Raw genomic sequence first — 26,705 nt, forward strand, 5'->3', positions numbered from 1 at the left:
GTGGGAGGGAAACTGCGACAAGACAAAAACCCACATAAAGTACACCAGAGCACAAAACGTGACTTGAGAGCAAAACAACAGGATCAAAGGCTTAAACAGTAAAGCATAAACAGTGTGCAGTGTGCAAAAGCTCAATTGATTGAATATGAAGGAGGGACTGTTGTCTAGAACTACAGAAAAGCCAGCTTTCTTATGTGATTCCCGCAAGTCACGTGCAAAAGGCCCCAGCCTTTGTCATGTGACCAAAACCTCAAAACTGTCAAAACAAAGCGATTTGGATAGAGTACGGCTTGCCGTACCACAATGTGCTCCACACGTGAATGCGCTCCACATGCCGTTGCGCGCCGAAGGCGCGTGACGGCGTGCCCCTAGCCTATTAAGATCCTAGTATTAGTGGAGATAAGCTTTAGAACTGCCAGAATTAGTACGATGGCTAGTTACTTGATGACAGCAATAATCCAATATAAGGATTGCCCTCGGACCGACTTTCTCTGAGATATTGCAGGTTATCCTTACGCTAAATATAGATATTATTGCACATGGCTAGGATAAACCCCCACCCCCTCCTTGGAGGCTAACGCCTCTAAATACGTTAATATACTCTTCTCTTGTAAACCTCGCTGTCTCTAAAGATCAATAGCTATTAATACAACTTTTATAGCCTTAATAACCTCCATATCTCTATTAGATTAGTAAATTTCATATAATCTTAGGTCCTCCACTCCTTTGATTACTTATTGAATTGAAGTCTTCTCTACTTCCACTTCACCTTTAATAATCTGATTTCACCTCGTCGTCCTCTGTATATCTATTAACAATTGCATCTAGAATATTCATAAATCCACCGTCTTTTAATAACTCTTCCCCTTCTAGTGCAATAAATTCTCATGAGCTAGCCGCTTGAATCTCACAAAGCAGGTAGATTTCCCAATTCGTCAATCTCAGCCAGTAATTCCACAATGCCAATTGCAAATATGTTCTCTTCGCCTATTTCTTCTTCTCCAAAACCATCGTGTTCATATGCAATACAAGTTGATTTTGCAAAGCAATTTGCAATCATTTACATCTTCAAATCTTAATTCTATACTAAAAATGACCACCAAATAGCTTGTAGAAGATGAATTGTCTTATCAGGATCTCATTCGGCCTCATATTCCCTGATCATGTATACTATCCACATCTTGTAATAATAAAGCTTAAATTTTGCTATAATGCCTTGATCTAATAGCTGATAATAAGATATAGTATCTATAGGCAGCCAAATAGTAGCTATAAGGGCGAGCAGATGAGCAGGAAGAAGGGCAAGCAAATGAGCAACAAGGAGAAAGACCCGCGGGAGAAGTCTAAGGAATTCCTCGAGTACTGGATACAGTTGGGGGAGCCGCTTGCAAGAATGGTCCAGCGTTTCGGGCATGGCATTCTGCTCCTACTCCCTAAAAAGCTGACTGACAAAGAGTAATTTCGTGCCTGTCCGCTGCCAGTGAAACTCGTTTTTATGTTCGGCTGATCGTGATTTAGCCTTCATAAACAGAATTTGGATTCTCCATGTCAGGTAGGACGCTCAAATTCAACCCCGGAGAGTTAGAACCCAGAGTAGTCGACTTTATTAACGTTAAAGTGAAATACAATGTGTGGCTCCGCAAGTCCCCGTGACAAATACAAATAGAGTGTAGGCAGAGAAGGGTGTTTGCAAGGTCATAGGCAAGAGCGATAAGAGCCTTGAAGGATGATCTCGATTCAACACTACTCATTACATCCAGAAGCTAGTAGGCCTCTGGGATACTTATCGCCGGTGTTTGGCTACGGAATTCAGTAGTATTTGCCTATGATACTGAAAGAGAATTGGGGGGTGGAGCTTTTTAGCTAAACTCGCGTCCTCTCGCTAGCTTCAAATGAGTGTAGATGAGCTCCTTCACTCTCCTCCCCTCTCCTCTCTTTCCTCCATTTTGACGGTGTTTACTCTAAGGCTAAAATAGCGTTAACGCACAAAAAGGCTCCTATACTTCCCAATAGCTCTTAAGCAGGTCCCCACATAACAACTTGTGAGATTGTACAAGTAGTTAAGCCGCCCGAGACAGTGGCTTTGACTCCCGTCAAGGTATAGTTTGTCGCAGAGTCATAATTCTCAGGTGCACTGGTCGCACGTCAAAAAAGTGTCAACCTGGAATTTGTGTCTCTTACCTTGTACACCACGCTGTCGCTGTTGTGTTCACGACCTATCAATTCATCAGCAGCTAGCCATTTTTTTTGTGACTCGAGAGCACATCGTACCATAACGACATTATTGAAAACCAACTTGCCAAAATCCCAGGTCAGGTCGTAGAGCTCAATTGCGAGAAGGGCCTTTAATGGTATAGAGTGAGCTTCCATTGTCGTGCTCCTGAAGTGAAGATTACCAACCTGGTTGAAGTTCTTATATGCAAGAGGGAAAGAATTGCTAACGAACGAAGAGCCCATCGTGAGATTCGAAGTCCAGTTTATGCCATCCGCATTCCTAGTCATAGAAATTTGGACAGCATCTTGATTCGGGACCTAAACCTTCCTATCAATGCCGTTGGCATTTAGAAATTCAGCAAATTCTTACATTGAATCCTGATCCCCATGCGAGACTTGGGTTGCTGCAAGACGTCAATACGCAGGACGAACAAGGGTTGTAAGAGAAAGGACTGGCCTGCAACACCATCCCGGGCCAATCCACCATTCCCCAGACCCGCCGTCAAGGACTTCTTGATAGACACCGGTGAGAGAATTATCTTGAAGACCCGGCCATAGATAGTACACGCCTGGTTGCTGGAGATTTGGAGCAACCATTTGCATCGAAAACTATATCACTTAGCTTCATGCTGCAAGATGGAGAAAGGGCCTCACCGATTGAAATTGTGCAGAAGTGGTCGGCGTGTACCATTGGAGGAAATACCTGAATTGTAAGTTATGCTTCTTGAAGTTGAATAGGAACCTTACCAAGTCACTGCAGAGGATTGTTGGATCAACAGGCCCATCAGAGCAAGAGAAATAGATATTAATCTCATGATGCAGATACAGTAATATGGCTTGGTCGTTGGATTTTTTTAGAGCTGCGGAGAGGGGAGTCAAGCACTTGTATTTTATGGCCATACGCATAGCCACTCAATTGCCCCGCATTTGAAAGGGTCCCCTTTTCTGGCCTCGCTAAACTTCGTTTGAAGTGCTGATTGGAGGAATTTGCAAGAAAGTCCAAACATGACCTGGCTCGAGAATCTGACTGATAGAGAGATGCGTGTGTCTCGCCCTGTGAACGGCTCTCGGATGCATTATTCCTAGGTCATCACCAAGCCCCCGCAATTCAATCCTACTTTGGCGGGGGCTTGCAGTGTCCAGTTTAGATGGATTTGCAGGACACAAGATAAGGTTTACATCGGATTGCCGTGACAAAAGGAGAAGGAGTTTCTGGATAAGCTGACTGGCGGGATCGACTTTGTTTTATCTCGAGAAAACACCAGATCTACGGCGGTACAGATGCAGTCACTCTATTACTAGGCAGGATTGGAGCCTAATCGATCATTAAAGTTTTAAGTAATAAAGTCTCAGGAGCTTCTCCCGAACTATCGTACATTCAAAGCCTGCCCTGGGTATACATTTTAGAAAATCCAAGATGTCAAAGTTTTGCGCGCTTAGAGTGTCGAGTGCATGTTCTATACAAAGGCAGTTTCAGTCTTTCACAGACTTTCCCCACGAATGTCTCCTTGACCTAAATTTCTAATTCAGACCTAGGACATTGAATAAGCGGAGTAATTATTCCGTAACGGAATTATGGGGCGAAGACGGTCCTCGGACGTCCGGGGGTCTTTAAATGAACGGATGGGTAAGCATTAGCTCAGCAATATCTCGAGGACAGGAATGTTCTCCAGGGTATAGGGTATTCATTACGAGATCCAGTTCTTATTACGAGAGTCTATCCTCAACAAGAAATCCTGTTCTCATTACGAGGTCCCGTCCTCACTACGAGATCCCGTCTTGACTACGAACGTCTGTCCTTAGTATGAGGGCCCGTTTCGCAACTCTTGAATACAGGTATTCAGTCGATATTCACATACTAGCTTTTAGATATTAGAACTAAAGATGTTTCGTATATATCTGGATACCAGTAAACGATACTGGCATTCAGATACTAGTATTCGCTTCTATACAAATCGCAGTATTTTCGGATCGACCTATGTTTTGGATGCTAGCTTTCGCCCTTTCTAGCTACCCTCTAAGGCGTAAACTCTTTCTAAAGCTTTGTATTTTGCGATTCTTCTAGACTATATATCGCAGTAATTTATTTAGTAGTAAGCATATAAGAGGTAATTGTTTTATTAATTTACTTTTCTATTTAATAATAAAATAAATCCAGGCTTAAAGACGCTACAATACTAGGGAGTAATTACTAAAGAAAAGCAAGCCTTAGAATTAAGTTAACCGGAGATTACTCTGAAACCTCCGTAATTGCGATGATTATTGAGTATCTGCAGCTTACGAAACACTTCTAATTTGCAGGGTTACTGGGTTTGAATATCCGGTATTGAACGCTAGTGTTGGTTGCTAGCAACCAACAGACGTGCGCGAGTGCGAAACAAGGCTCAGAGCTTCCCAGGTTCTTGTTTGACTTGTCCCGCACTCGTACTTCGGGTGCCGTGGTGAATCATCTCTCGTTGGGAGGAACCATAAACGGCGAGGGTTGGTTACGTAAAGAACATTTGTGCGCTCAGTCCGACCCCTAACAGGAAAGTTTTGATACTCGAATATTCCTTGACCCAAAGGGAAGACCTTTTCGATGATCAAAAATCTTACTCGTCGGTCGCTAATTAACCCCAAACAACAACTGTTCTGGACTATCATTTCCCAAATAAATACCCATTAGAAGCGATTGCTTTCACACATAGTCTGGAATCGCGGTCACTACACACCTTCTGCAATTTCATCTCGAGATTGACTAAATTGAGTCCGACACCATAGCGGCCACATAAAAGCTGTTTCGTTATTCGCTTCTCACAAAGGACTTTTCCTTCAGCTAACGCAAGCTTGAGCTGTGAAAAATTGAAGATTCTTGTCATCGGAGAGCAAACAATAGTACCGAGGCACCTCGCAATTCCCAAGTATCAATTCCATCTCGTTCTACTATCCCGCAATTGAAACAATAGCGTCCCCAAGCGCCCCTAATCAATACATTAAAAGAGCAGCGAGATCTACTCGCACAGAGAGATGGAGATAGGGGAGCATTGGGAGTCATTTGTCATTGAAGAGCCAGTCTCCCAAGAGTCAAAAGCACTGATTAACTGATTAGAGAAGACCTCAAGAAAATCTGACGATATTTAGAATTCGAAAATCATCGTACCAAAGGGAGGATCTTGTACGCTTCCGTCGATGGAGAAAGAATACTTCTAGACGACACGGTAGGCAGAGCTTCGGGAGGAGACCAAATAAATGTGCAATAAACCAGCACCGTTCTATTGGCTACACTCTCCGCATCAGATTGACAGTGATGGACAAAGAACCCACACACCAAAGATCACAGTTTCAGGCCTCCGGGAAGAGTGGTATCGATGGCATGACGAAGAACCAAGCATAGAATTCGGTCATTTCTTGGGAATCTGTTTCGAGCTACCGCAACCGGCCCATCGACAGTGCGTAGAATTCTTGAAATGCATGGCTCAATTTGTGCTCACGCATCTGCTCTCATGATCCAAGGCTGTGACAGAGCAGAAAACATAATCGGACGTTCTCCCTCGAACCCCAACACTATACGTTCCAGCCTGATACTGCATTACTGCCGTGATTGTCGATTCCTTATACTTCTTTTGCGGTCAAGAAAATGAACCGTAGACGGCAAGACCAGTTTTTGAAAGGTTGCACAGTATTAAGAATTTGTCTTGCTCGCTCGTACATGCGCAGAGCGAGGATTGACTACCCCGATTTTCATTCGAAAGTCCGAGATCGCGGTCTCACCCTCTTGACAGATCGGATATTTACACGCGAGGTATCGATGTGGTGAGATTTTCGCTTGTAACAACTATGCAATTCGTCGTTAACCTGAAAAGGCGAGAATAGATGGCGAACCCGAAGGTGAACCAAGAACTCTCGCTCGACCTCGGGCTATATCTGCCCGGAGGGTCGGAAGGGTTTGAAAATAAGAAGGAGATTGATAATGCCCCCGATGGCTGGGCCGACGCATACTTGGCAGCATCCGAGGCACATGGCTATGCTATGAACGCACGACAGAAACACGACCGCCGACTCGTCGGCCCCAAGAAGTCTTGGTTGCAGAAGAACATTGTCTGTTCGAGTTTCGCCCATTTGGTAAAAGTTGAAAAGCGGGGCTGTGATCTTAATCCAAGTCTTTGACCTTTGTTTCCGAGGATTCATCTTCTGTGGATGAAGTTTGAGTTTCTTTGTCAGAGGACACGGCGGCAATGAATTCGACCCTTCCCTTCCTCTGCATCTCTTCTCTCCTGCATTGCTCCTCCGGCCTCCGACGCTGCCGCGCATTTTTCACAATTACACCCACGGATTGGACGCAGACGACAACAGCAAGGCAAGGCAGACAGCAAAGCATGACAGTGGTAGATTCGATTTGTTCCCAAGTGTCGTGCGGGGTACGACCGTGGCCATCGCGGAGTGTCATTTTGCGCCGGTTGTTAGACAGAGAATATTTCGTTGAAGGCGGTAGTGGTAGGACAGAAACTTTTAATGTAAAGACTGTTGCGTTGGTTATGATGGTGAAGTGATAACAACTGTCGGGGGTGGTAGCTCGCTTGAAATTGGTGGTGGCTGTGCACTGATTCACAGCCTCCACCACTGAAACCCTCGAGGCTTTCAAGCAGCCGGACAACAGGAACTCCAGGGGTTGGAAATGCGCGGTCATTTCAAAAAAGAATCCAGATTTTACAACCTTTACCTCGCACGTCACCTTTTTCACTCTCTAGGCACGATCTGTCACTTATTTCAGGGCAGTTCGCTAAAACAGTGCGGAGGTGGGGAGCTGAGTCACTCAATTACCAAACTCCTCACCACCAACTCAAACAATACCACAAAAGAACGAAAGGTTTACGCACATTGACTAACTTGTGAAGTAGAAACTAAATTATCAAAAAATTACCCAAGTATGATCTCCACTCAAAACGTTTCCTGAAGAGCACGTGAAAGTACTCACTGCCATCCCTCAAATCCGAAGGAAAGAGTCAAACAAATTCACAAACATACTCCCACCTCCATCATCTTCTGTGATAGCAGGCTCGACATGCTTCTCCATTAGCATCAAGACAATCTCTTCATCACCAGCATCCCTCGCAGCTGTCATCACATCTTTATCTACTTCCGCTCCATGGTCCAACAATATGCCGACAACTTTGCGGCACGATGCTGGTGCAGGCTTGCCTGCATATTTCAGCTTCCCGGAAGGCCCAAGCTGCACAGACAGCTGCTGCTAAAGCTGAACCGTGCTTTCCTCCTTTGGCATTGAGGTGTGCTCCGCTGCCTAACAGAAGTCTAACTAGGTCTTCGTTTTCGGTAGAGCAGCAGCTTGCAGTGCTCACCTTCCGAGTTCACGTCTGCACCAGCGTCCACGAGAGCTGATGCCTTCGGAAGTGCGGACCATTCTCTCTCAAGATTGGGCTATGATAATTGATAGTCTTTCGGAGCTGCTGCTACTTGTAGAGTATGGCCATAGCCCACCATAGGTTCTTGGATCAGCTCCTTTTTCGACGAGGTTACCCACTGCATCCGTCGGACGATAAAATGATGCTGCTTGTGGTGTGGATCCAAATTTCCCTCCTAGTTGATTGATGCCAGCACCTCCTTCGGCGAGAGTCTGGAAGATCGCCAATATATTCCTGTGTGAATAACCCTCCGAGGCAGCAGCTGCTTGTAAAACTGTTCGATACGGCCACCTTCCCATTTGTATTGGCCCCTTTTGCTAACAGAAACGAAAAGGTAATTGCGTCGAGCTCAGAATGTTCTGCCACCGCGTGAAGGGCGTATCCATATTTCTTTGATGAGGAATTTACATCTGCACGGTGATATAGAAGAAGTTGAATGATCAAAATCGGCGCTCTCGATCCAGTACTTGCTGCTAGTACCAACGCATATCCAAAGGACTAATTATCACGAGGGGTTCTGGCTCTGGCAGCTAGCAAGGCTCGTACCATACTCGTAATACCAAGATCTTTCCAAGGCGCTTTTCAAGTGGGGTCTGTCTGGGTCTGTCACGTTGACATTGGGCCCTCTCTGAACCAGGAACTCCATTACTTTCGGATGTTTCTGCCCTTCTGGCCGAGAATTAACCGGAATCTGTAATGGCGTGCCGTGTGTTCCATGAATAAAGTTGACATCGGCTCCAAAATCCAGTAACATCGTGAGAAGCTCGATGCTTCCTGTCTTTAAAGTCCCTGCCTGGATATGGCAAGACACCCTCACCAAGGAGAAATTTCACAAGAGGCTTTCTCCTTCTGGGCGCAAACGAAGAGAGGTGGAAGCAATTGCAGCCTGCAGTGGAGTCCCCTGTGTTACAGCTGGAGGGGCCGGAGTGTTGATACCTTGGAGATTGACATCGGCGCCGTTGCGAATAGCCGATTCTGATGGACTTCTACCGTTTTGTTGGTAGTTCACATCAGTTCTTGCGCTGTGCCGGCCAAGAGAAATTGACAAGCCTGGACCACAATGCATAACCCTGCGAAAGGGAGTCCGACGTGCATCGGATCAACGTTAGCAGGTGTTGAGCCGACAATTTGAAGTCTCTGTGCCACACCAGTAATCTGTTCAACCACTTGCGGAAGCCTATATCTCCATCGTCTTGACTCCACGGAAACTGAAGCTTCCACAGCCGATTGTCCATAACGTAATATCCAATCGCGTTAGCAGCCTAAAGCCATTCAGACGAAAGGCTTCGAAGGAACAATGGTGAGCTAATGATCAAATATGGGAGTATTGTGGCGAGAACAGCAGGTATCGAGGGAGCTATGTTGCCGAACAACAAAGCTTTGGTGAGGCTCCTTTCTCCTTATTTGAGACTACTCGATACCAAAGGTTGTCAGCCACTGGATCCGGGATCGGCGGGAAGGATTTGTTATCTTCACAGATCAAGGCCACCGATGGGCTTGCAGAAGCGACAGCACTGCTTGTTGCAACTCTCCATGGCTAAAAGTTTCAGTTATTGATTATCCTAGAGAACTGCTAAATACTTACCTCGTCAACCTTTTGCGCCACCTTACTTCCACCCAAAATGGCTTAACCCCGAGATCGACGTAAGAAGAGCCCCCGAGCCTGATTCTCGAGTGGGCTCGCCATCTTGCTCCTCACCACGACCGAAAAGCGTGCGCAGCCTACTCGACTTCTTCATGGTGAAAGTAATGAAGGCTTCCTGGATGGGGAAAGAAAAGGATTGTCGAAGACGTCGAGTCACATCTGCCTGGCAGATCATGAGATGTTTGCTCTGTGCATTAGCTTCGGTAGTTGCCATGTATGATATTCCACTTGATGGTCGCACTGAGTTCGCGGACTTATGCGTCCTGTCGTCCACTCAATACCATATGCGGAGCTGTGAACTCAGCGGAAGCGTGCAGCGGCATCGAACTTGGAGCTGCCGCAGGATATGTTAGTGGCGAGGCCATGATCATCGTCAAAGCCGTTTTTTTTTTTTGACAATGATGGAGCATGTAGGAACGATAGAGGCATATATTAAGACGATTTTAATTTTAAAGAAAGGGTTGCACTTGCTTGTGCGAGTCCCTCTGACATGGAAGGGACAACCAATATGATGCACGTGACAGCAGACTGCACCAAGATGCCCACCCAAGGAGGTACCCATGTGAACATTGCAAGCAGCTTCGAAGATGAAAGTGTTAAAACCTGAGTCGTTGAAAAGAGGCCTATAGAACCAGTCTATCTGCACTTGCAGCAATTATTCCATGTTGAACGTCACTTTCTATCCTAAAAATGGAGACGGCGAAAAATAAAATTCTGTTTCTAATGCAATGGGTATGTAGCTTAAGCCTTCCCTTATTATACATTAGGCGGATATTCCCCAACGGCTTCTGAGGTCCCCATGACCGGACTCATTCCACTCCGTGGTGTGTTTTCTCTCGCCCGTCTCGATGCTCTCCAGAATCCTAGCACCAGCTCCAGTATCACAATGACAGCATAAACGCCCGCCATCACCGCAACATCAATGACTTGATCGCTGATTGGATATTTACTGCCCTTCCGTCCATTTATTCCCTCCTTGCTAAGTCCGATAACTTGAACAGCACACATCACCACTCCTCCCATCCATACCACCGCATTTATAGTCTGCCAGCCCCTAATTCTGCCCCGGGCACCTTCGCTCCAGTGTAGCACTGCTCCAAGTATCAACCCCACAAATACAAATGGCTGAAGCCCAATTCCAAAGTGTAGGAGTTCCAGGCGCACAATCTCGAGAACTTGCATAAGAATGTTGCAGACTATGAGAATGTAGTAGATGGCAGAGACGGTACTGAAAGCCCAGTTTCGGCAGGGTTTCGCGCGCAGGTATGCGGTCGAGGGGTTGAAGTTTTGTTTTCGATGGTGAATGCTTAGAGCCAGTAGGATGGGGAGCAGGAAAAGGGCAACCCAGACTGGGAGAGGAATGAGGATTGTGTCGACAAAGCAGGATGTTGGAATGGGCGAGGAGATTTTGGAGTGTGGGCCCTGTGTTTACCTGTCAGTTCATCCGATCATTACTTTAGCAGAAAAGCAACTTACGAAGCCTTCAACGCGATGGGTACAAAGCTTCACCATCTTTGCAGCTAAGAGTGGAGCTGGAGTTGCGAGTCCAGGTCCTGCAAAGGGAGGGAGTTTGGCGTTTTGACAGGATAAAGGATCACGACACAGTCAGCATCACCGTCTCGGCCGACAAAGATGATCACAGAATCTAAGTATAGGAGATCCGCCGAAAGAGGTACCTATCGATCGATGCGGAATGCTGCTTGCGATGCTTTCGGAATGCCGTCTGAAGATCACTGCCCTCGTTCCTTCGCGTCTCGAGACGGTTTCAGCACCTTGCGCGCCAACACCAACACCGAACGAATTCCTCAATTCGCTGCAACGTCAGTCATGCCCAGCAGGCTTTCCCCATGAGGCATAAGAACAAGTCAATATGAACAAGTAACATCGCTGCGGAGGAGCGCGCGGATGATAATTATGTAGCGCCATTGCAATTTGATTTGATTGCGACGGCTCTGTCCTTGGGACGGTCGATAGTTTGGAGAAGTTTTCGGAACGCGGGATTGCCGGTGTGAAGCGTGCAGCCGGATCGTCCGCTACGGGTCTAGTTGCGGCGCGATCGCCTTGATGTGGCTGCTAAGTGGCTGCTAACGTTAAGCTTATTCGGCGTTGGAGGACCCGACCAAATGTCATCAAAAGAAATATCTCGCAGGCAAGTGAACCATCCGAATATTGGTGGTGGCTTGCGGGAATCGCTGAAGAAACGGATAAGACTGGTGGTTCGTTGGGATTTTGATGGGAGGCTTGAATGATCGGCCGATGGCGGAAGTTTTCTTTATCTCCACAATCATTCTGAAGTGCTTCGGAACTATCGATTGTACCTCAGAGGTTCAAAAGGCGAGGCAATAGATTACTTACATGTATTCCCTCTTTTCTCCTCTTTTGACTTTGGATGAACATGGGTCCAAAGGCCTTGTTGCCATTGAAAATGAGCTCGAGGAGAAAGGAAGAAATTATATACGGGAGTAGAGTGGGCCGAGTCGAGTGTCCCATTGCGTAATGTCAATTCCTACGCTTTTTTGCCCAGATCTGTTTACATCAGCCTTCTTGCTGGACATCTCCTCGTTGCGCGCTTGCCCCTTTTCCCTAGCCGAGCGAGGCAGGTCATGTGACCAATTCCAACCATTTTAAGACTTAAGAACCCTAACAGTAGGCAGCAGTTATATTTCTTAAATCCGAAGTTCAACCCGGCAGCGATCCCAAATTCTCGCAATAACCCCTGGAGAACCACATCGGGACCCCCATCTTTAACGTCATACGCACCGATCACCAGACGTTAAAGCGAAATCTCTCTGGTCATCAACCTCGGACCACCAAACACTTTCTCGGATGCATGTGATGATGTGCTGACTAGCATTCGTTGAGTTTATGTTAATGAGAGAAGCAGCAGTCCGTACGCTTTCAGCAGAGAGGTCAAAAATTCCACGCAGCCTGCGTCTAGAGTACTTGCTTGGTCTCGAACTCCGAATTGGAAGAAGGAAGAAGGAACTGTTGCAAGTCGATTGGATCCTTAGCTCGGGATGCTTATTTACACACACGGTGGCAGGGGCAGAATGGCACTTGATGAGATAAGGACTTCACACTTAGGTAATTGAAATTAGTTTGAGGAATGACTGCATTAGTTTTACTCCTTCGGCATAGTCTAACCCTATATCTGGTCCATTTTGGTTCCAAGCGGCTCTTCTGTCCGCCGGGCCATTGTGTCAAATGAATAGATTAGATTAGATTAATGGCTATTAATCTAATCTATTCACGAAATATAATTATTAACCATATTCTATTCAAGTATTAGTTAGATTAATCAGATTAATCAAATTAATGCACACGTGATCATGCACGTGATAATACTAGCGTAATCGGCTATGGCTCTAGCCCGCTCCGGCTCCAGCGCCACCCTAATCAGGGGCAGCAGCGCCTAGTAAGCGAGCCGAAGCTCGATAATCAAAAGGGGGAAAATGAAGATTCCGAGGAGGATAACCAGTTTATTATCATCAAAAGTTAGTAGTTAGTTACTATTATATAAGGCCAAGCTTAGTTTAACTAGGGCTACTTAATAGGTGCCTTAGTAATTTAATAATTATTAAGTAAACGTTGATTTACTATTAATCACGTGACGTGTTAATCAGATTAACTATGATTGATCTGATTAATTATTCTAATCTAATTAGATAACATAAGTATCAAGTTAATCAAATTCTATTCATGAATATTTATGACTAATCTGATTAATTTTGTGACACACTGGTCCGCCCTCAGATCCCCTCACTCCAGCCTGAAGAAGGAGCAAGACTTCATTTCATTTTTTGTCTACCATGCAACTGGTTTCCCAGTATCGGCGCAGAAAATAGGGGTCCTGTCAAGGGAAGCACACTAAATGAGAGCAATAAGACCCTTGACACTCTCCTCCAGCATCATAGGAGCCTGATCCACTCTATTCTGCTGCGCACCATAATCCCCATATCAGTCTGCACCCATCCCGGATTGTATACTTGTATAATCAACTTCGGGTCCTCAGAGGCAGCCTTGCTAACAATATAATTGCAGCAGTCTTGCTCAGACCATAGGCGAAGCAGGGGACGGCACGTTCTCTATGTTAGTGAGTGTTCCAATCGAGCTTGATATCAGAAGGAATTTAGGATCGTCCAATTAGGGATAGCACCTCGCTTGAAGCAGTATTTTATGCGGACCTGCCTCTCTAGGCAAAGGAGAGTTCCAACTGCTAAGCGCGCATGCGTGAGTTATGATTTTGGATCCCTGGATCTAATGATCTGTATACCTTGCGGATTATGCTGCGATGAAAGTGGCTGTAGACTTACACCGAACCCCCTTCAGACCAGAGGAAAAGTAATCTCGTTCATTATTCTGGTCTATTTCTCGGTCTTTGCAGTGCATCTTCCAGGCAATGACACCTCTTCCCACAGTTGGGATGCGCTCGAGGACCCCGATAAGGTCTCGGATTAGTATCTTTCGGATGTCTTCAAATCGATGCCCTTTTCGTTGGAAATCGTAATGAGTCAACTTCATTCCATTATTAAAATAGCTCTATTAAGACCTCTGCGGAGACTGGTAGAACCATCAGGTGATAGACTTCTGATTGTGTGAAACCTGGTCTGAAGGATGTTGAACGACCGGGAAGTAACTAGAGGAGACAAGTGTATAAATATCCTGTCGCTGTCGAATAATTGAAAAATCGTAGCATTCCTCTTCAAAATGTCAAGTTCTCATTCGTCACGTGTATGGCTCAACTCCACTCGAAATTTCCCTGGACTATGAACAGGGTCCACGTAATTCTGGGGCTTCGCCAATCCTATCTCTTTATGTCTGACCTCATTCAATATACCTGAAATGCCGGCTCAACTCATTGTCCATGTGGCTGCATGATCGCATCGAACACTGTTTCTGGTCATGTTTGACTTCATCTTATCCATTATTCCTTATTGCATAAATGGTCTTTTCGAGGCATGCAAAGCGCATGGGAAATCCGGACAATTGTTTTTGCGATTGGCTGGCACAGAATCCATCCGAATGATGGGGCTGTTTCGAAACATCTTCTTTCCCCACCAGTCATGCCTTCCTCATCTTCAAACTCCACACAACGAGAAAAGGGCGACGGAAACCGCTTTATATGATTCTCTGTTCCCTTGCAAAGCACTGAAGATGGGATTGAGCCCTTTTCTTGAAACATCCCAAGGGGAACTTAGACTTCGCCTGAGCTCGTGAACAACCTGGCCCATGCGACCTTTGTTTCTTTCCTGCGGCCTTATATATTAGGAATGCTTCCTGTCCCTACTCAAATGTTCTCAGGACAGTTCACTATTTTCATTCGTTCCAGGTTCAATACATTCATTTCACGTCTTGAAGACGCTAAGAAATTTTCTCTTCGAAGTTGGCTTGAAATTCCGCAGATCAACATCCACCCGTCTTTACCATTCAAGCTCCAGCTAATCGCAATCATTTGATTTTCAAGATAGCATTCCATGATGAAGACTACCTCGTTATTGGGGCTTCTTGCTTTTGCCGCTCAAGTCTCTGCACATGGTTTCGTCCAAAATATCGTCGTTGATGGGACTTCGTAAGTACTCGACCCTACCACGACATACTCGGTCGCTAACGACACCAGCTTCACCGGATATATCGTAACCCAGTATCCATATGAAACCAATCCTCCAGACTCGATTGGCTGGAGTGAATCTGCAACAAATCTTGGCTTCGTTGCCCCAGATGAATATGCAGGAGGGGATATCATTTGCCACAAGTCCGCAATCAACGCCAAAGCAACAGCCACAGTCTCGGCAGGTGGGACTGTAACAATGGAATGGAATACATGGCCCTCCTCTCACAAGGGACCGGTTATCGACTATCTCGCGTCATGTAAAGGAGCATGCTCAACTGTTGACAAAACAACCCTCGAATTCTTCAAGATAGATGAACAAGGTCTCATTTCCGACACCACTGCTCCCGGGACTTGGGCTTCGGATAAGTTGATGTCGAATAACAACTCTTGGGTAATTACTATCCCTACTGATATTGCGAGTGGGCCGTACGTTCTCAGGCATGAAATCATCGCTCTGCATGGAGCAGGTAGCACGGATGGCGCACAGAATTATCCGCAATGCATCAACCTTGAAGTCACCGGTGGTGGCTCAGATGTACCGGCTGGAACACTTGGTGAGGCTTTGTACAAGGAGACAGATCCGGGAATCTTGGTCAACATCTATACCACTGGTCTCAGCTACACTATCCCAGGCCCGGCATTGTATAATGGTGGAAATGGGGCTGCGGCTACGACGAACGGTGCGGTTTCGTATGCGCCGACTACATTGGCTACTTCGACGACCACTTACCCACCCGCTGTAACCCCATCTGCAGCTCCTTACCTGTGATGCATGCTTGCTGAGAATTGGGTCAGAAGCGGGGTGGAGGAGCCAATCGGGATGCTAGTTCATCTTGAGGCTGTGGAACATCAGCCATGTTGGTTTGGGAGAGGTTGTGCAAATATCTTTCAGTTCTTGTACATTATTACAGATCCCATTCCTCGGCATAACCTAGTCTCCCCATCTCAAAAGATATATTTCTACTATGTGGCTGTTCGAAGTTATTCTTGAATTTACCTAAAGTATAGACGGGTCCCAGTGGACCTCATTTTTCGGTTTGGGCTTAGATCTATTCATGGTCAGCTCACAACGAAGATGGAGCCGGGGGGGATGATCGACTTACGTGGCCTCCCGCATCAAAAAATCGAACGACTTCGGAGCTTCACTCAACCACTTAACCCCATTCTCCCTAAAAATCCTGATCTGCTCATCCGTCAACCTCTGCGTCCGTGGTCTCGCCATCGCCAGTAAATCAATCACAGCAGCCGTGACATAAATCCCACAACTTGCCCCATCACCCTGCTTGGCACACTTATCATCCACGACAAACTCAAACTTCTTTTGCCCTTTCCCCGCAAAGAATTCCTTAAACACATCATAAAAATGAAACATAAGCTTCCTCGCGTAATTATCTCGTTCCATATCAGACATCGTATTGAAATAAATCGCCCCACAGTTTTCCAAATCAATATAAAGCGCCGCCCAATGGTTCTGCCCCTCATTGAACGGAACTGCCAGACCCGTCACCGCGCGTACGCCTGGGCGAGACTTGAAGAATACTGGAGTGATGGCAGGAGCGTGGCCGTTCTCTTGGATCCACGCGCCGAACCAGACGGGATCGACGATGTTGACGCGCGAGGACGCGAGGTTCCCGAAGCGGGCGACGATCTCGCGGATGCAGGTGTCTGTTAACCAGCCGGAGCGAATGGACTCAATGTCGAAGGGCTCGATATCGAGGCGTTCGAGACCGGCTCGGTCTTGGTCCATGCGGTAGTATTTTTCGCCTGACATTGTGACAAATAGTATATACTTGTAGTGGGTGCAATGTATGAAAATGGATGAAAATAAGATGTGAGCTCTGTGGTCTTTAACTCGGATCATAGGCACACTTCAACGAGCGGATCTAACAAGGACAAGTTCCAGGGAAGATCTCGATGAGAGCATTATGTGCTTTATAAAAAGGACCGGGGATTCGACAAAAAAAATCTTTTCACAACAAAGACAATTTCCTTTTAACACGGTGGCTGAACAAGATATATGAGGTCGTTGTCACTTCGTTGCTTGAACAAAGAAATCTGAGAGCACCGCTTCATTGAGTCTCGGCTAGATGAAGGAAAAATCAATTCTTAAACTTCATTTGAAACGCGGAATTGAGTTCAAAATGCGTAAAGGAGAAGGGGAGATGGGAATGAAGAGTTGTTTACAGACCCTGGCAGTTGTGAGGGGATCTGCAATTCAGGGGCTTAGCCGAGATGGAGTTCCGATAAGCCCCTCTCTTCGGACTTCACCCCTTATCCCGAAGCATGATGGTGTTGACCGTTAAGCCTACAATTGTCCACGAGCGAGGACGTTTGCATAGATACTGGGATTCAGGAACACGCCGGGGAAATGTGTGGATCCGGTAGGACGACGTTGTCTCGCAATATTTCCTCTCAGATTTAGACATTTCTATTCTTTAATATCTTTTGATTCCGTCCGATCTAGTCAGTACATCTATACTCTTGCTGCACTTATTCCATTCTATATTGTCAACATGGTAGTCACGGACCCAAGATATGAGCTACCTCGCGACCTTGAAGGTACACTTCCCTTCCAAAATCCCTCCCCTCAGAATACAAACTAACTCACCAGGCTACGGCGAGCATTCACTCAACCCCCAATGGCCCAACAACGCCAAAATTTGCCTTTCATTCCTCCTAAACTACGAAGAAGGTGGTGAGCGCACTGTCCTAAACGGCGACGCTCATTCTGAGCCCTACCTCTGGGAGAAAGGCGCCTCATCAACCTTCGTAACCGGCGCACGTCACATCTCCGCAGAATCGGAATACGAATATGGCTCTCGCGCCGGAGCGTGGCGTCTCTTGCGGCTTTTCAAAGAAATGGGGTGGAAGTTCACGAGTTGGGCTGTTGCGCAGGCGATGGAGAAGAATCCCAGTTTTGCGAAGGCGTGCGTGAGGGATGGGCACGAAATTGCCGCGCATGGACTGAGGTGGCTTGATATCGGGGAAATGAGCATGGAGGAGGAAAGAGGATATATTAGAGAGAATGCACTGAGTTTGGAGAGGACGACTGGGGTATTCCCGAAGGGGTATTTTTATGGAAGGGCGAGTCCCAATATTCGGGGTCTGTATCCTGAAGTCATGAAGGAGATGGGGAAGAAGTTGCTGTATTCGAGTGAGAGTTGTTTTAATGATGATGTGCCGTATTGGATGGACTTGCCGTGGGAGAATGACTTGAAGGATGAAGAGAAAGAGGGTTTGTTGGTCATTCCGTACAACTATGATTGCAATGGTAAGAAAGTTCACAGTGCCCTGGAGCAGTTACTGAAATAAATCTAGATGGAAAGTTTTACATGTCACCTGGCTTCACCGGAACGACCTACCTCGATTACCTGAAGGGAACTTTTGACATGTTGTACCGAGAGGGCTGCAACGGAAGCCCAAAATTGATGAATATTCCGATGCATTCGAGGATTATGGGCAAGCCAGGAAGGAGTGAAGATTTACGAAAGTTCATTTTGTATGTGAAGGAGACAGGTGGCGACGATGTATGGGTTGCGAAAAGAGAAGAGATTGCAGAACACTTCAAGAGCAAGTTCCCATACATGCCAAGGCACCTTGCACCTGGTCATCCGTTTAGTCTGGGGAAGTGAAAACCGCCATTTCGTTCTAGTTATCGTCGGACAACAAACACAGTTCACATTGTAAAGACAGATTCTGCTCTAGACAACAGCCTTAATAACTCTCAATCGTGAGGAATCTCCTAAAAGTGAAGAGTGCTTCAGGTTGCCGTATGCATCGAAATAAGACAGTGCCGTATCTTGCTCACCAGCCAAAAGTCCATCTCAATCCCGTCTTATGAAGCGAACACCTAACGATATCTTTCCCTCCAGCCACCGGAGATATCATAGTCGCTGGAGTGCAATTTGGGCTAGGGTATGAGATAGGAGATTCTAGAGAAGGTCAACACCACACCCACGGTCCATTTCAATCTTGGTTTCTCGGTATTCAAGATGTTCAAATTGAGAATTGCTGTCGCAGCCAATATCGCTCTCGTCTCAACATCCCCAAGAATACAGCCACTCCGTCAACAAATCTCTCTCACAATCCAGCTTCCAATTAACAACCCCAAACCTTCGCCCTCCAATCAGGGGCGTATCCAGCGGCAAAGCTGCCTTCGAAGCCGCTGTACCAATACTTGACCACTCCAGTTTTCAGGTTGAAAGAAGCTGAATAGCCCTCAATGCAGGTCATTGGCACGTCCACATCAGGGACCGTGAAGATGCGCCAAATCCCGTAATAACAATGTCCCTTTTCATGAATTATTGCGCATTTCTGGTTGCCGTTGTCGGTCAGAGCCGCACTGAGTGGGCAGTCTGTATTGCAGTTCAATAGAGTACGTCATTGTTGGAGGAGCATACGAAGGGAACTAACCAGGGTACCATGGCCAATCGATATTGGCCGAGAAATCAACGCAGGCGAGGGCACGTGAGGTCATCGCCAGGATGGAAAGGAGAGATGATTTAGAGAAATGCATTCTGATTGGTTCGATTGCGTTGTGGTGGTATGGTTGATAGTGTGGCTTGGAAGGAGGCCGACCAGGTTCAGGCACGTTTTATTTAAGTCTTAGAAAAGGGGCCAGAAACGTGGAATCCTTGTGCATAGGTTCAATTGACAGACCTATTGAGTAGAATAAGACTAGGTTCAAACCTCTTGACCGTTAACAGATTTCAAATAGGAAATAGGAAATGGTAGGGCTGAAATATTGCTTTCACTTGTCAAAGGTGTCACTAACCCACCTCTCGCTGTGCGTCACGAGAAGTCAGAAAAACAAACGGATAGGTCATAGTAGATTGATAAAGGCCCTCCTGATCCCATCCAAGGAGGTCAGGCCGAGCACTGTTCAACCATTCACGAACTCGTGCTACGTTGCGCGACTTCGAATTTCCCACACATTACTTAGTTTCGCCACCCTTGCTTGATGCAGATGGTCACGCAAGTTACACCACTTTCGGGAACCCGCTGCTCAACAAACAAACCCCACTACTGGTTGAATTTTCTTCCGTGTTAAACAAGGCTCGAAACTAGAAGAGAAGGAACAATAATCTCAAGTTTTGAACTCCTGGCCGCAAACATGAGACATCATCCCATTGTGTTCCTCACTCGAGAACATCCACCAGTCACAAGTCAAGGTCAAGCAAGGCACAGCAGAATCAAGTCGCAAGGCACGAGGAGAAATGGACAAGTAAATCTCTATCGAAACCGGGTATGCATTGGCTCTCCGTTCTTTCTTATGCTTTTATTTTACACATTCGCAACCCCGCACGCCAGCAGAGAGAAAAAAAAAGTCGAAATTTCAAAGAACACCAAATGCTCTCCCTCCACTGGATATTACACCTCTATTTACCTTGACGGATGCAAAAACTGAAGAGCCAGGAGAAAGGGAGACTACAACTCGTCGTGAGTATCAGGCTCATCGTCCTCAGCGCCGCCCGGGCCACCGGCTCCAGCGTAAAGCTTGGAGGTGATGGGGTATGCGACGTTGGACAGCTTCTCCTTTTGCTCCTCGAAGTCTTCGGCGGTGGCTGAGGCGGCGTTCTCTTCGAGCCAGTCGGTTGTTTCCTTGACGGCTTCGAGGATCTATTCAAAGATTAGTTTAAACTCAATTTTCGATTGTTGAAGTGGGGGGAACTCACAGTCTCCTTGTCGTCCTCATCAATCTTGCCGCCGAGGCCTTCCTCATCATTGACCTGGTTCTTCAGGCTGAAAGCGTAGTTCTCAAGACCATTTCGGGCCTCAATGCGCTCCTTCGTCGCCTTGTCCTCATCAGCGTACTTCTCGGCTTCTTGAACCATGCGGTCGATCTCCTCTTGTGTGAGACGTCCCTTGTCGTTGGTAATGGTGATGGATTCGGACTTTCCGGTGCCCTTGTCACCAGCGGTAACCTTCAAGATTCCGTTTGCGTCAAGCTCGAAGGAGACTTCGATTTGCGGGACGCCACGAGGCGCGGGTGGGATACCGGTGAGCTCGAACTTGCCGAGGAGGTTGTTGTCCTTGGTCATTGTACGTTCTCCCTCAAAGACCTGGATTAGGACTACGGGCTGGTTGTCGGCGGCTGTGGAGAAGATTTGGGACTTGCGGGTTGGGATGACGGTGTTGCGGGGGATGAGCTTGGTCATGACGCCGCCAGTGGTTTCGATACCGAGAGTGAGTGGGTTAACGTCCATGAGAACGACATCTTCAGTTCCTTCCTCACCAGAGAGGACACCACCTTGGACAGCGGCACCGAAGGCGACGGCCTCATCGGGGTTGATACCCTTCGATGCCTTCTTGCCTCCGAAGTACTCCTCAATGAGCTCCACAACCTTGGGGATACGGGTGGAACCACCGACCAAGACGATGTCGTCAACCTCGGTCTTCTTGACCTTGGCGTCCTTGAGAACCTGCTCGACAGGCTTGAGAGTCTTCCTGAAGAGATCAATGTTCAATTCCTCGAACTTGGCGCGAGTGAGAGTTTCAGAGAAGTCATTGCCATTGTGGAAAGCCTCGATTTCGATACGGGTGGTCTTTTGGGAAGAGAGAGTTCGCTTGGCCTTCTCAGCTTCGCGCTTCAGCTTGCCCATGGTCTTGAGGTCGGTGGTGATATCGACATTGTTCTCCTTGTTGTACTTCTTGGCGAAGTAGTTGATGACTCGCTGATCGAAATCTTCCCCTCCCAAATGGGTGTCACCAGCGGTAGAAAGGACCTCGAATACACCACGGTCGATGGAGAGGAGAGACACATCGAAGGTTCCTCCACCGAGATCGTAGACAATGATTTGTCGCTCTCCCTCAGTCTTGTCGAGACCGTAGGCAATAGCTGCTGCGGTGGGTTCGTTGACAATGCGGAGGACGTTCAAGCCGGCGATGATACCAGCGTCCTTTGTAGCTTGTCTCTGGTTGTCATTGAAGTAGGCGGGGACAGTAACAACTGCGTGGGTAACCTTGTTTCCAAGATATGACTCTGCGACCTCCTTCATCTTTCCAAGAATCATGGCCGAGATCTCTTCGGGTGTGAAGGTCTTGGGGGATCCATTGACATTAACCTTGACGTTTGGCTTGCCATCTTTCTCGACGACATCGAAGGGGAAGTGCTTCATGTCACCTTGGACATCCTTATCCGAGAACTTGCGACCGATCATACGCCTGCGAGCAAACACCTGTCAGTTCCGGAAGAGGACACCGTTGCGACAAGGGGCAGGCACTCACTTGATATCAAAGATGGTATTTTTGGGGTTCGCAGCAGCCTGGTTCTTTGCTGCGTCTCCTACTAATCGCTCCTCGTCGGTAAAGGCCACGTATGAGGGTGTTATTCGGTGTCCCTGGTCATTCACGAGGATCTCGACTTTGCCCTTCTGCATTACACCAACACAGGAGTATGTGGTTCCCAGATCGATACCGATGACTGTCGCAGAGTATACGTTAGTAATGCTCTTGGGTACCGCTCAACTTTGCAGCTGCAGTGCAGACATACCAGTGCCATATTGCTCTTGTTCTTGTAATGGCTCTTGATCACTCTGTGCGTGTGCTGTACTCAGGAACCCCACGGAGAACAGAAGAACGAAGAAGGCAAGAATAGAGAAGCCCAAGAGGGACGTCTGTTGTGATCTCGCCATAGTGGTAGTCGTATTCTCTTGTGTCCTTGAGAATGCGGATGTGGTGTGTATGAAGTGGGAGCGAAGGAGAGGAGGAGTGTTCGAGGAATAAATATTTCTTCGGCTCCCCCAGACTTTATCAGGACACAGCTCCACGCGAAATCTGTAATCTGTTCAAATCAATGGTGGCGCTAATTGGCTCGCTTCGGGCTAGCTATGGGACACTCTGTCCTTGTTCCAGCCTCAAGCTAAAAATCGTCCGAAGGAAGGACACGAAGGTGAAGGACACCTGTCATACAGTAGCAAGAGGTGGCCCCTATTGCATAGTCATGCATGAACTCTAATTTGAGGATTCATTCAGAGGCCAACATCCGGATCATTGAGATTTTCCGTCGAATCTGGCCGCAGGTGGTGCTGGAACAGGGGATGCTGACCTTAACCGCCTAAGGTCACGTGAGTGGCGAGTGAAAACGGGCTGTCTATTTTGGGGACTCCAATATTTCTTTGCTGACTGTGCGTACTTTAATCTGGTTAGTGAACGTTTCTAGCGAATCTCACTAGAATCCAATGGAAATCGTCTGGCCCTTGATGAGAAGTTCGGATTCATTGCAAGTTGGATTTCAAATTCGGACTGACAAGTGTCAAGATCCCATTTCCGCCATGCACATTTCATGGTTCTGGCTTTTGGAAGATTCAGAGTGTTTTTTATGTTAATGTCCTTATTCATGCTCGGTATTTCACATAGATCTCCAGTGAAAATGATGCGGTCCCAGTGAATTAATTCAAAGCTCGGAGGAGAAACAAACTTCTCTCGCAAGGGGGGCTTGTGACAATGAACAGCACACAATTAGGTCAAGGAGTCTTCCTGACCCTGTGTTTCAATACCCAGTCAAGTTAATACTACTTGCAGATGCTTCTATGATCGATCTCGCGGGTTCGTCCATCTCCAATGCTTAGAACCAATTTCCGTAGCCATAAATCCTCCTCCCTGGCTAAGTTCAATCATCAAGCCCCTGTAGATATACAGAAAAACTACGTTCAGCCTATCTTCAAGACGGCCATACCTCTACTCAAGTCTGTCCCTTGCTCCAAAGAACAACGGAATGCCATATTACTATCTATGTACACCAGCACTCGGAATCATCGCGCAGTTCTCATGAACGTTAAAGACGGGACTTGAATCGTGACATGAAGGCCCACCTCAATCAATGAGCAGCACCAGCAACATGCCAGACAGGATTCTTTTATTCTTTCGTTCTATTTTGTGAGCTCTTGCTCCTCTCACTACTCGCCATACCCCTACTCCAACAACCCAGCAGCGACCGTCTCCCCACCACTCCTAAGCACCACCCTACCGGGTGCCTCAAGCGGCACACCCCTCTCAAGCTCAACCTTCACCCTCGCCAGCTGCCCGGGCTTCACAACCCTAACCTTCTTCTTCCCGCCCACCACTTCCCCAGTCCCTTTATCTAACACCCCCAAAATCCCTACAATCCTGCCCGCAACACTCAACCTCCCTCTAATAACCTCCACAGACATAGGAACAAGCACCTCAAACGCAAGCACTTTACACACCAACTCTTTAACATTCCGTATCGGACTTGCAGGGCTGCTTACTACGTCGCCGACTTTGACGTACTGTTCTTCGATCCCGCTTAAATGTATGACGACATTTTGGCCTGCGACCGCCCAGTCCACGGCTGCGTTATCGATTTCAAGAGCTTTGATAAAGCACTTTTGGGAAGCTGGTTGGATGAGCAAAGCGTCTCCGTTTTGTAAACTCCCAGCCTCAATCCGGCCGGAGATGGAAAGCGGGTTTTGGATTCCGCCTCTAAAGACGTCGGATATCGTAAGCCGTAGAGGTTTCGTCAGCGCTCTATGGACGGGTTCGGAATTATCCAATTCTTCAACCAGGGTCGGTCCCGTATACCACTTTGCAGCCTCCTCCGTGGAGCGTCTGGCGATGAAATCACCATGTAAACCAGAACAAGGTATAAAGGCGAGATTCTTCGCCAGAAAGCCGGCCGTGGTAAGGAAACTCGAGATCTGAGTTCTTATCTCATCAAACCGTTCCTGAGACCAAGAGACTGTGTCGAGTTTGTTGATAGCAGTAATAATGCGCTGTACGCCCATGCTTCGTACGAGAAGCGCGTGTTCCTTCGTCTGTCCTTTAAGGCCTGACTCGAAAGAGCCGGTGCTGGCGTCTATGACCAGGACCGCGAAATCCGCTTGCGAGGCGCCAGCTATCATGTTCGGGATGAAGTCTCTGTGTCCCGGTGCATCGAGGATCGTGAATGCCGTTTTTGCAGTCTCGAATTTGTTGGTTGCGATGTCGATCGTCACACCCCTAGCTCGTTCCTCGCTCCCCTGATCTAACACCCATGCTAGAGCAAATGATGACTTGCCCATTTTCTCTGCTTCTCTTTTGTAGCGATCGATGGTTCGCTGGTCTACGACTTTTAGATCGTATAATAATCGACCCATTAACGTGCTCTTCCCTGCGTCCACATGGCCTATCCAATCAGTCAAACCCTTGATTCGAGACAGGGAAAGGGGAGCATACCAATAACCACAAAATTTGCCGCATTTTTCGTCTCCGCCTTCTCAAACTCCGCAAGAACGTCTAGATTCTTACTCCTCGCCCTCGGCGTGTCATCCATCTTCAACGCCTCCACGCCATTCGCAATCTGCTCCGCCCTCTTCTCTCCATTAGTCTTCGGCGGGCCCTTGCCACCCTTTCCACTCGCTGCTAAATATTAGTATCTATCATATCATACCAGATCACTTCTTAGAGCGAGAGGAGGCGGGAATCGTCGAACCTTTCGACTGCGCGGCCATGACCACGTCATCTGGACTAGGTCCTGCGAACGGGTCAGTGTTTGCAATAGGCGTTGCATTGTATGGAAGTGTGAAGAAGCTGTCTGGCTGCTGGGCGGGTTTGGGGGGTGTGCTGAACATGGTGTTTGCGAAGGCGGAGGGCTCGGCTTGGTCTGGTGGTGGGGTTTCCATGGGAGAGTCTTGGCTTTCTGCCTTTGAGGATTCTCGCTTGACAGGTGTTGGAGCCTTTTCATGGGGGTTTGAGTCTTTTCGCTTTCGTTGGGGAAATCCTCGTGACGAGGATCCAGCCTTTGGCTCTCTGGATTTGGATGAGTCGAGCGTGAGATTCGCCATGGGTGCTTCGACAAGAGTGCTTCCACTCGATTTCTGTTCTTGGGCTTTCTTCTTCCTTGCCGCAGCCAAAACCTGCAATTTTGACATCTTCGGTACTCCATCCGGAGAACCACCAAGTAGTCCACCACGAGGATACAAAGGCGCGATGAAGGTAGCTTGTCGACCCAGCGGTATATTGAGCCACGGCATATCCCCGAAGAAGTCCTTGACAGAAAACGGGTTCGAGCATTCATCGTTTCGAGACCCTACACACAGCCCGTCAGCACATTCCTCTTAAATCTAAGTCTAGGAGAAAATACGAAAGGCAACCCACCTCGCGCACCCCTGTCCTCGACCTCTGCCCCTCCATCCTCAAACCCAGCAGGGGTATACGAAAAATAAATCAACCCACCTTGTACGTTCCCCTTAACCTTAACATTCTCCTTTTTTGCCATCTTCAATTTCGGCGTATGCTTACTCACAAGATACGCAACGCTCTTCTCAACATCGTAGTAGTAGTGCCACAACGGCTCCTGTATCTCTTTATCCGTTACATATGCCGCAGTGGGGGGGAGGGCTTCGCGGACTGCGATCGTGCCGAGGCGCATTTGTTCTGCTGGATATCAGCCTCCGTTTCCAATTCTCGGGCTCCAACTGCAGTCTGGGACAATGGCCGGGCTCGAGGAGGGAGGGGTCGGGATGAGGGGCAGACCTTGGTCCTCTTCACTCAACTCTGCAGACAAGATATCAGCTGGCTTTCTTTTAGGTTGATACGAGACAGAGGAGACCGACCTTCACCACCAGCACCATCATCATAGTTCCCCCCACCATCAAAATCATCCAGCTCGTCGTCAAGATCCAAGTTCTTGACTAGTTTGTGTCTAGACATTTTGCCCGCTTTCACTTTCTTTCGAAAAAGGGATAAGCTAGTGCACTTGCTCAAGTAAGCAGAAAGTAGGAGCTTTATCTTGGTCGGGGAGAGGGGTGGTGTATGTGGTCAGTAGTGGGGGAGGGGTTGTTGAAATTCAGGGTCGAGTCGAATCGTCATTCCGCCAGTGCGGGATCTACAAATA

General features: G+C 47.5%; 9 protein-coding genes across 9 annotated transcripts; 2 read left to right on the forward strand and 7 right to left on the reverse strand.

Moving 5' to 3' along the window:
* Positions 1–1,763: 1,763 nt before the first annotated feature.
* K444DRAFT_625202 (uncharacterized protein) lies at positions 1,764–3,029 on the reverse strand (the record flags this gene model as incomplete). Its single annotated transcript, XM_024882493.1, has 8 exons — positions 1,764–1,800; positions 2,182–2,216; positions 2,272–2,343; positions 2,401–2,532; positions 2,585–2,618; positions 2,681–2,823; positions 2,869–2,917; positions 2,962–3,029. 8 exons carry the CDS (start codon positions 3,027–3,029, stop codon positions 1,764–1,766), a joined length of 570 nt encoding a protein of 189 aa, XP_024742556.1.
* A 4,575-nt stretch (positions 3,030–7,604) lies between these two features.
* K444DRAFT_184455 (uncharacterized protein) lies at positions 7,605–8,146 on the reverse strand. Its single transcript, XM_024870858.1, has one exon. It carries the CDS (start codon positions 7,910–7,912, stop codon positions 7,619–7,621), a length of 294 nt encoding a protein of 97 aa, XP_024742557.1. The 5' UTR covers positions 7,913–8,146; the 3' UTR covers positions 7,605–7,618.
* Positions 8,147–10,014: 1,868 nt separating this feature from the next.
* K444DRAFT_519206 (uncharacterized protein) lies at positions 10,015–10,770 on the reverse strand (the record flags this gene model as incomplete). Its single annotated transcript, XM_024873932.1, has 2 exons — positions 10,015–10,680; positions 10,735–10,770. 2 exons carry the CDS (start codon positions 10,768–10,770, stop codon positions 10,015–10,017), a joined length of 702 nt encoding a protein of 233 aa, XP_024742558.1.
* A 3,715-nt stretch (positions 10,771–14,485) lies between these two features.
* On the forward strand, positions 14,486–15,745 carry K444DRAFT_553709 (lytic polysaccharide monooxygenase). Its single transcript, XM_024876625.1, has 2 exons — positions 14,486–14,827; positions 14,876–15,745. Exons 1-2 carry the CDS (start codon positions 14,733–14,735, stop codon positions 15,636–15,638), a joined length of 858 nt encoding a protein of 285 aa, XP_024742559.1. The 5' UTR covers positions 14,486–14,732; the 3' UTR covers positions 15,639–15,745.
* A 121-nt stretch (positions 15,746–15,866) lies between these two features.
* Positions 15,867–16,640, reverse strand: K444DRAFT_625206 (uncharacterized protein; the record flags this gene model as incomplete). Its single annotated transcript, XM_024882494.1, has 2 exons — positions 15,867–15,918; positions 15,973–16,640. The coding sequence occupies 2 exons, from the start codon at positions 16,638–16,640 to the stop codon at positions 15,867–15,869; spliced, it is 720 nt and encodes a 239-aa protein (XP_024742560.1).
* Positions 16,641–17,382: 742 nt separating this feature from the next.
* Positions 17,383–18,501, forward strand: K444DRAFT_581884 (carbohydrate esterase family 4 protein; the record flags this gene model as incomplete). The annotated part of the gene is made up of 3 exons (XM_024877765.1): positions 17,383–17,428; positions 17,481–18,140; positions 18,188–18,501. The coding sequence occupies 3 exons, from the start codon at positions 17,383–17,385 to the stop codon at positions 18,499–18,501; spliced, it is 1,020 nt and encodes a 339-aa protein (XP_024742561.1).
* A 1,602-nt stretch (positions 18,502–20,103) lies between these two features.
* On the reverse strand, positions 20,104–22,671 carry K444DRAFT_608229 (heat shock protein 70). Its single transcript, XM_024879334.1, has 4 exons — positions 22,362–22,671; positions 22,097–22,292; positions 20,545–22,033; positions 20,104–20,488 (listed from the first exon to the last, which is right to left on the reverse strand). Exons 1-4 carry the CDS (start codon positions 22,501–22,503, stop codon positions 20,297–20,299), a joined length of 2,019 nt encoding a protein of 672 aa, XP_024742562.1. The 5' UTR covers positions 22,504–22,671; the 3' UTR covers positions 20,104–20,296.
* Positions 22,672–23,721: 1,050 nt separating this feature from the next.
* On the reverse strand, positions 23,722–26,461 carry K444DRAFT_184578 (uncharacterized protein). The gene is made up of 5 exons (XM_024870859.1): positions 26,425–26,461; positions 26,045–26,365; positions 25,302–25,898; positions 25,046–25,228; positions 23,722–24,995 (listed from the first exon to the last, which is right to left on the reverse strand). Exons 2-5 carry the CDS (start codon positions 26,238–26,240, stop codon positions 23,782–23,784), a joined length of 2,190 nt encoding a protein of 729 aa, XP_024742563.1. The 5' UTR covers positions 26,241–26,365; positions 26,425–26,461; the 3' UTR covers positions 23,722–23,781.
* K444DRAFT_608232 (uncharacterized protein) lies at positions 26,164–26,686 on the reverse strand. The gene is made up of 2 exons (XM_024879335.1): positions 26,425–26,686; positions 26,164–26,365 (listed from the first exon to the last, which is right to left on the reverse strand). Exons 1-2 carry the CDS (start codon positions 26,519–26,521, stop codon positions 26,256–26,258), a joined length of 207 nt encoding a protein of 68 aa, XP_024742564.1. The 5' UTR covers positions 26,522–26,686; the 3' UTR covers positions 26,164–26,255.
* Between the last annotated feature and the right edge of the window lie 19 nt (positions 26,687–26,705).

The sequence above is a fragment of the Hyaloscypha bicolor genome, assembly GCF_002865645.1.
Source record: "Hyaloscypha bicolor E unplaced genomic scaffold K444scaffold_16, whole genome shotgun sequence".
Taxonomy (NCBI): Eukaryota; Fungi; Ascomycota; class Leotiomycetes; order Helotiales; family Hyaloscyphaceae; genus Hyaloscypha; species Hyaloscypha bicolor.

Excerpts from the sequence above, each read along its gene's own strand:
- K444DRAFT_184455 (XM_024870858.1), bottom strand. The coding sequence starts at position 7,912 with ATGGGAAGGTGGCCGTATCGAACAGTTTTACAAGCAGCTGCTGCCTCG.
- K444DRAFT_553709 (XM_024876625.1), top strand. The coding sequence starts at position 14,733 with ATGATGAAGACTACCTCGTTATTGGGGCTTCTTGCTTTTGCCGCTCAA. Across the intron at positions 14,828-14,875 it reads ATCGTCGTTGATGGGACTTC|CTTCACCGGATATATCGTAA; the intron begins GTAAGTACTCGA and ends TAACGACACCAG.
- K444DRAFT_608229 (XM_024879334.1), bottom strand. The coding sequence starts at position 22,503 with ATGGCGAGATCACAACAGACGTCCCTCTTGGGCTTCTCTATTCTTGCC. Across the intron at positions 22,293-22,361 it reads ACAAGAGCAATATGGCACTG|TCATCGGTATCGATCTGGGA; the intron begins GTATGTCTGCAC and ends ACTCTGCGACAG. Across the intron at positions 20,489-20,544 it reads ATGAGGACGACAAGGAGACT|ATCCTCGAAGCCGTCAAGGA; the intron begins GTGAGTTCCCCC and ends ATCTTTGAATAG.
- K444DRAFT_184578 (XM_024870859.1), bottom strand. The coding sequence starts at position 26,240 with ATGCGCCTCGGCACGATCGCAGTCCGCGAAGCCCTCCCCCCCACTGCG. Across the intron at positions 25,229-25,301 it reads CATGGCCGCGCAGTCGAAAG|CGAGTGGAAAGGGTGGCAAG; the intron begins GTTCGACGATTC and ends AATATTTAGCAG. Across the intron at positions 24,996-25,045 it reads GGCAAATTTTGTGGTTATTG|GCCATGTGGACGCAGGGAAG; the intron begins GTATGCTCCCCT and ends CTGATTGGATAG.
- K444DRAFT_608232 (XM_024879335.1), bottom strand. The coding sequence starts at position 26,521 with ATGTCTAGACACAAACTAGTCAAGAACTTGGATCTTGACGACGAGCTG. Across the intron at positions 26,366-26,424 it reads TGATGGTGCTGGTGGTGAAG|AGTTGAGTGAAGAGGACCAA; the intron begins GTCGGTCTCCTC and ends TCTTGTCTGCAG.